Here is a 7,835-nt window from a genome sequence, read left to right as displayed (position 1 = left end):
GTGCTACACCTTCATTCTGATCCCTAGGCCCTAAGGGGCTCCTACAACTGCATTCTAAGGGCCTGTCTACCCCACCATTTGGGGACAGATTTTGCCATCATCCATGATGCTGTTTCTGCAGGCACACAGAATGCAAATTACTGTTTCATGGAAGCCTTGATATGGATTTCAAAGGGAAAGCAGACCATGTGTGTTATGGTACAAATGGCTATTAGCAGCCTGTATAAAGGCCATGGACAAAGCTATGAGGGCAAAGCCAGAGATGTGACAGAGACCTTAGAAGGTTAGAAAAGAAGGAAATGTGAAACCCATACAGAGGAGAGCTACAAACAGTGAGCAGGGCCAGTTCAGAGAGGCCATATGCAGCAAACTGGCAAGCCTATAGAGTAGGAGATTCTTGACTTCTGGTGCTCTCATATGAGCATAATATGCCATGGGTGTAGCCATGAACATAAAGGACACAATGTTTGCCCTACTGTCTTTCAAGGCAAACATTATCTTCCTCTTCCCCATTCCTAATTTATGGGCCCCAAATCTACCATTTTGGAATGGTAATGTATACTCTAGTCCACTGTGTCATACAGGTGTGTAAGATGTTCTTAATTTTCCAAGTGCTCACTTGGATGGAATCATTTCTCTTTTCGGTCATTCCTGCCCACTCTGGGATGAGTAGACCTTTGTGTGTACCCAGAAAAAAAGTGGCACAACAAAAATCTCATCTATCCCACAGTGTTCTTGTTTCCTTTAGACAGCAGGACAATCTTCCATCCACCCATGTGGATGTGGCATCTCATGAAGTTGGATCTCTCTCCATACTTTCCTCTCTAATGCACATAGAGTCATCTTGAGCCAAAGACACAGACTCTAGTTTGATTTCCAGGGGAATGTTTTTGTGATGTTAAAATTTGAGAGTATAAAGTCAAATGTTTCTCCTTGTTGTATTTGTAAAGTATGTGACACAATTCTGTCTTTCCTTATTGTGTTTATACAGTATGCCACACGATTCTATGTCCTCAGCAATAAGATGCTTTATTTTGGAAACAACTTCTGTGGAATATCCATTCTCTTGGCTCCAGCCTCTCATACCTGACTGGGCCTCCTCATCAGAGCTCAACATGTTCCCGCTGGGTTGGCCTCTCTGCTGCCTCCTTGGCCCTGAGCTCAGTCCAAAAGGCTACTTCCTTGTCTTTCAGCCTATAAGCTACCTGTGTTGGGACTCCAATTTGCAGGTAGCCTTCCTTCTGGTCATATTCTGGCCAGTGGGGCAGCCCTTCTCCATTGGGATTCCTGTGAACAGAATAAAAAGAGAAAGTCACCACATCAGCTGTGCTGTCCCCATGGTGCTCAGAGATGTGCAAGGATGCCTGGCTTATTTCTGCCAAGAAACTAGTAATCTACAGATGGACAGATCTCTATCTCCTGGGATAGTTCTCTCTCTCTCTCTCTCTCTCTCTCTCTCTCTCTCTCTCTCTCTCTCTCTCTCTCAAATCATGTTATGATTTAAATCTTACATTTTCTGCAAATCCTCACGTGTTATAGGCTGACACTAATCTGACAGTTAGTGGAATTGAGGGGTAGCAAAAAGTAAAGTGACATTTTGATTGGAGAAAGCAGATCACGAAAGCCTTGGACAGTGCAGGGGTTCCACTCTTCACATCATAACTTCTTGACTGCTAAGAGACCTGAAGCCATTTTCTCCCAAGTGCTCCTACCATGATGCTCTGCCTCATTACAAATGAAAAGTCCAAGTGAAACTCAGAACTCAATAAAGCTTTCATTCTTTAAGTTGATGGACATTGGGCATTTTACCTAAGTATTTGAGAGCTAACACCTAAAACTGTTTCTGAGGAGTGGCTCACTCTGAGACTAAGTGGGTATTGTGGTTCAGAATACTTTTAAATTGGTTTGTGAAGGAATTTGGAAGTTTGAAGAGTGTGCTCTATAAAACTCAAAATAGAGTTAGCAATGGATTCCAGTAGGTTCTAAAAGGGATAAAAAGACAATGAAGCCAAGCTTTTAATATTTCAATGGGAATGAGGCATCTGTGAGAAACTTGACTGGAGATAACTAGTGTTCATTCTGCATACATTTGTCCATGTCCCAAGCTTTCTTGATAGGCTGATTTCAAAGATGGGTGGACCATGTAACTGGATGGGCTTGTTCAAAAGTATCACAGCTTTCAGGGCAATGTTAGGGTAATTTTTGTTGATTTTGATTAGATTTGCAGGGAGATTAAAGGAACAAAAATCACAGCATAAAGATTTGAAAGATTCAGTTTTTCACAATAAACATCAGTGCCCATATAAAGATGCAAGTTTTGTTAACATATAGAAAGAGGAAGTTATCCTGAGGACGTCTCAGGAATCTGCAAGATGGTCCATCACAAAGTTATCACTTGCTTCAAAGACATTGCTTGAGGTATTAGCATTAAGTATCTCTTCATCTACTGTGTGGTATAAAAAGTTGATTCTGTCAGGCTTGCTTCCTTGTGCTCATATACTCAGAGGCTTTACAGTCAATGGTCCATGGAGCTGAACTACATCTCAAGATATAGTTTTCTCTTGGCATCATCATGTGGCATTGGTTTGGCAGGCATGCAAAATGCAAGGTTTATGGGGTCATCAAAGTTGCTACCTGGATTTCAAATGAAAGCGTGTGAAGCAGTCAAGTGCATGGTTTGATATCCCAGGTAGAAACCCTAAAAGCATGATGCATGTAAAGTAAAAGCAAAAAGTAAAGTGACATTTTGATGGAGACCTAGTAAGCTAGAGATGCCATGACTTGGAACAGCTGCCCAGGAAACATCATGCTGTGAGTAGAACAAGTCTGTCTGAGTCATCATTCTATTGCTGTGAAGAGACACCATGGCCAAGGCAACACTTAAAAAATAAAGCATTTAATTGGGGCCTTGCTTACAGTTCCAGAGGTTTAGTTCCTTATCATTGTGACAGTAGCATGAGAGCATGCATAGCACCAGAGTGGTAGCTGAAAGCTACATCCTGATCCACAGACAGAGAGAGAGACTGGGTCTGACATGGGCTTTTGAAACCACAAAGACCTTGCTGGAGGAATAACATACTTCCTCCAACAAGGCCACACCTCCAAATCTTCTAATCCAAGCAAAGAGTTCCATTCCTTGGTGACTAAGCATTCAACTATAGGAGCCTATGAGCTCCATTTTATACCCATATATTAATGTGGGTATTATTTTATTCATCTATACACAGGACCCAAGAAAGGCCACAGAGGCTGCAGGCAGCAAGACCTTAGGAGAATGCATTTCCAAGCTTTTCAGAGCCCATGTCTGTCAACAGATTCCTGCATGTTCCAAAGGAGATTTAGGATTTAAATTCTTCTCTCTTGGATTCTAGACTTGGCTTTGGTTTGATTTCTCAGTACTATCTTTCTCTTCCTCCCTCTAGAATAGAAATATTTGGGCACGGTCCTTGCGTCTTGGAAATCTGTTACTTTTTTGTTTGAATGGGTTCTCATAGAAAAGGTTTACCTGAGACTGGGAAGTTTTTGGACTTGGATATCAAAGCAATATTAAAAGTGATAAGAAGTTAGGAATTTGTGGGGATGAGTATTTTTTTTTAAATAATAATTTATTTAAATTTACTTTTTGTACATTGGTGTGAAGGTGTCAGATCCCCTGGAACTGGAGTCACAGACAGTTGTGAGCTGCCACGTGGGTGCTGGGAATTGAACCCGGGTCCTCTGGAAGAGCAACCAGTGCTCTTATCCACAGTACCATCTCTCCAGCCCCCGGGGATGAGTATTTTTGATAGACATAAGCTTCTGGGGGTCATGGAAAGGCTATAATTTAGAACTTAATACGACCCCAAAAGCTCATGGATTGAAGCCTTAATCCCCACCTGATAGTGCCACTGGGACATAGCGGAAAAATAATAAAGAAGGACTTTTTGGAGGAGGAGGATCATGGGAGACAATGCCTCTGAGGATTGTGTTAGGATCCTGGTCCTTTTCTCCCCTTCACAAGCAACAGGAGGTAAGAAGCTTTGACCTACCATATGCTACCCACATGATGTTCTGTTCTGACACAAGAGCTAATAGGCAAAATGATCAAAACCTGAAACCTCTCAGTCTGAGCTAAAATTCACAATCTCTCCTCATGTTGAAGAATCATGCAAATCTCATCACAACTACATGCCAGATTAACCCAGCTCTCATAGGTGGAATGCTATGATCACAGGGACAGAAGGATGATCACTCAAACATTAGAAAACTACTTCTTCCTAGTAGGTATGACCCACTGCACCACACCTTCGGGTCTGGCATCTTTGCCCCCAGCCTCACCCACTCCGAGCAAAGTTGGCCCAGAATTTCATCACCATCTTGCTGAGGTTGGTCTCCTCTTCTGAAGCACCATCTGTGTTAAAAAAAAAAAAAAGAATAAAATTTACCTACTTAAGTTAAGATGTGGTTAATGAACAGCCACAGCACAATCTGAGCACCTTTAATAAATGTGGTCTTGTTTATGAACACATCAGGCTGAATGTGCCCAATCTACCCTGATCTCTGAAAAAAATGAGGTCAGGCCTGGTTAGTATTTGAAGGGGAGAAATGCATTCTTGTCCTTTATTGCATACTCATTGAGCCACAAATCTGCCTTTTAAGAAGATCTCAGTGAGTGTGCCTTTGATTTAAAGTCAAGAGGAATATTTCAGATGCTCTATGCCTTTCTCTCTCATGCTGGCCTACCCGGCATCCCTCTCAGGATCCAGTAGCAACAAGACTCAGTTTCCTCAGCTTTAACACCAGGGTTGCTGGCCCTTAGGTCTGTTCTGAACCTCCTACACATACACCTCTGCATAGACTCTGGAAAAAATCAGAACTGGGATGTTCCCAGAGACACTGGTGTACCATGGGGCACACACTATTAGGAGGTGTGGCCTTGTTGGAGGAAGTGTGTCACTGTTGGGGTGGGCTTCGAGGTTTCTTTTGCTCAAGCTTCCCTCAGTGTGGCAGTCAGTCGACTTCCTATTACCTGTAAGATGTAGAACGCTCAGCTCCAGCACTACATCTGCCTGCATGCCGCCATGCTCCCAGTCATGATGATAATGGACTGAACCTCTGAACTGTAAGTGAGCCACCCCAATTAAATGTTTTCTTTTTAAGAGTTGTGGTCATTGGTGTCTCTTCACAGCAACTAAGACAGTGACCTTCCAATTCTCTTATTGGTGTTACAGGTCAGGATTCTGAGAATGACTATGGCTGGGTCACATTAACACGGTCCCATCGTGTGTATTAAAGGAGAAAGTCTGGAGACTGTCCTATACCTGAGCCCTGTTACAGAGCATGACAAAAGTCATTTTAAAAGGAGAAACTTGCTCAAGACAGTCAAGCCAAAACCTAAACCCAGGCTTCATATCACCAAGGCCACATTACCTTTTAAAAATGGGGCTCCCCATACAGAGAAGAGATCATCACCATGGTCTCCTATCACTGTCTTGGGTCTCTTGTCTGATACAAAGCTTGGCCGATACTGAAACTCATACATGTAGGTGGGGGCTCCAGCATCTGTGGAGACATGGATTCATGCACAGTTCACATTACCAGACACACACCTGGATGGTGTCGAGGCCTTAGGCCCTGCAGTTGAAACCACTCTTCAGCTTCATAGGAAATAGTTTTAGGAAGGCCCGGTGACTCGCTTAGGGCTGCACAGCTGGTTGATATGGAACTAAGATTTGAAGAAGATGCTGCTTATTAACTGAACAAGAATGGATCCACACATGCGGTGATGCCACCGGGTGAGTGTCAGTGATCACATCCGTGTACCGATTCCAGGAAGATCTAGAACCTCCCAGTTGTCTTTCATTCAGCCTAGCTCTGGACATTCCCAGGGTTTCTCTCAGCTTTTCAGAGAAGAGTTGACACACAAACAGGATTCTATGCTGACATAGAATGATCGGTCTCTTGCATTTCATGATACCATAAAACTGAAGGTTCTTATTTCATCTCCAACTTGTTAGCTTGTTACCCCAAGCGTAAGGCCTTTTTTTAAAGTTTTTTTTTTCCAGACAATATATTCTGATCACAGTTTCCCCTCCTCCAACTCCTCCTGGACCCTCCTCACCAAGCCAAATTTACAACATCTTTTTCTCTCTCTCATTAGAAAACAAACAAATGGACAAACAAACCAGAATAGGACAGAACAAACACACGAGCAGGAAAAAGAACCAACGAAAAAGCATAGGAAACCCATACAGGCAGAGACACACTCGCACACACAGAAATTCCATAAAACACACAAAATTGGAAGCAACAATATATAAACAAAGCTGCCCAGACAAAGCATTATGAGAAAAGGAAAAACCCTCTAAAAATACCACTCAGTTAGTTTTGTTTGTCGTCTACAGCTGGGCATGGGGCCTGCCCTTAAGAGTTGAGGGTATGTCCTTCTGAGTCTGGGTTACCTCATTCAAGATGATATTTTCTAGTTACCAACTGATGAAAGAGAGGAGAGATACTGCAGGTGAGGGACATCGAGATCATGATTTGAGGACATGCAGAGATGACCGGCCACACTAGTGGAAGCCCATGAACTGTGAACTGGTGGCTGTGGAGCCCCCATGGGGCTCGACTAGGCCCTCTAGATATGGAAGACAGTTGTTTGGCTCGAACTGTTTGGGGGACACCCAGGCAGGGGGATCAGGATCTGTCCCTGGTCTACGGGCAGGCTTCTGGAACCTGGTGCCTGTGGTGTGACACCTTGCACAGCCTTGGCGTAGTGGGAAGGGGCTTGGACCTGCCTAGGCTCAGTGTGCTGAGCTCTGCTGACTCCCCATGGGAGACTTCGATTTGGGGGATGTGGGGATGCAGGGTGGCTCAGGAAAGAGGGCTGGGGTGTGGGAGGAGGGAGGAGGGGGGAATCTATGGATAGTATATAGAGTAAGTAGAAAATTTCTTAATAAAGAAAAATGAAAGAAAAAAAAGAGTTAAGGATATACCCAGTGAGACTCCGTCGGAGTAAACTCATTTTTCCTGTGTAAGTGGCTGTGAACTGGAGATAGCTTCTGGGCTAGAGAAGCATGATGTGTCCACGTCCTCTCTCAGCACTGGAACTCCGTCTGGCTTAGCCCTGTGCAGACCCTGTTCTGCCACGGACTCCGTGAGTTCACATGGGCAGCCCATCTGCTGTGTCTAGAAGGTCTTGTGTCCTTTCTGCCTTCTCTTGAACAGTTTTCTTTCTCTGATCCCCGAGAGGAGGGATTCAATGGAGACGTCCCATTTAGGGCTCTATTTTCCAAGGGCTCTCACTCTGCACATTGTCTACCTGTGGTCTCTGTATTTGTTCCCATCTGCTGCAGGAGGAAGCTTCTCTGATAATTGGCTAGGCAAGACACTTATCAGCATAGCAGAATGTCATTAACTAACGGTCATTTTATTGCTGTGTAGCATTTGGTTTTCCCCCCATGTTTATGGCCTATAAATGGTGGTGAAATTGAAGTGCCAGGGCAAGGTAAACTTGTGTCTCCTCCAACCTTTCTCCTCCTCTCCATTGACTCCTCTCTCACCAACAAAGATGACCTGTCAAGGGTCAAGATGTCACTATTTTGCTTATAGGGACAAGGGAGGTACCAATCTTTGTTCCTTATGTACTGGCTCATAAAACTCCAGTCTAGGACTCTCAAAACAATGGTTATAATAATGGAATAGATACCCACATATTAGATATAGTAGGAAAATGATTCAAAATGCTGAAAATGTGTAAGTTTACCAGAAAAGCTTCCTACTCTATTACAAGACACATATACATACATTTATATATTCTTATTTTTATAAATACATATACACCTTTATCCATTTGT

At 43.4% G+C, this 7,835-nt stretch overlaps 1 protein-coding gene across 1 annotated transcript in view; it reads right to left on the bottom strand.

Moving 5' to 3' along the window:
• Positions 1-1,003: 1,003 nt before the first annotated feature.
• The window catches only part of LOC102906842 (liver carboxylesterase 1-like), a 34,809-nt gene continuing 27,977 nt past the window's right edge, over positions 1,004-7,835 (bottom strand). Inside the window, 3 exon segments of the mRNA XM_076571698.1 lie at positions 1,004-1,287; positions 4,318-4,390; positions 5,410-5,541. Of these exon segments, the coding sequence (XP_076427813.1) occupies positions 1,104-1,287; positions 4,318-4,390; positions 5,410-5,541 (389 nt within the window). The 3' untranslated portion in view covers positions 1,004-1,103.

The sequence above is a fragment of the Peromyscus maniculatus genome, chromosome 5 (assembly GCF_049852395.1).
Source record: "Peromyscus maniculatus bairdii isolate BWxNUB_F1_BW_parent chromosome 5, HU_Pman_BW_mat_3.1, whole genome shotgun sequence".
NCBI lineage: Eukaryota > Metazoa > Chordata > Mammalia > Rodentia > Cricetidae > Peromyscus > Peromyscus maniculatus.
Note: the sequence above shows the minus strand (reverse complement) of the source record. Positions and strands in the feature narration are given on the sequence as shown.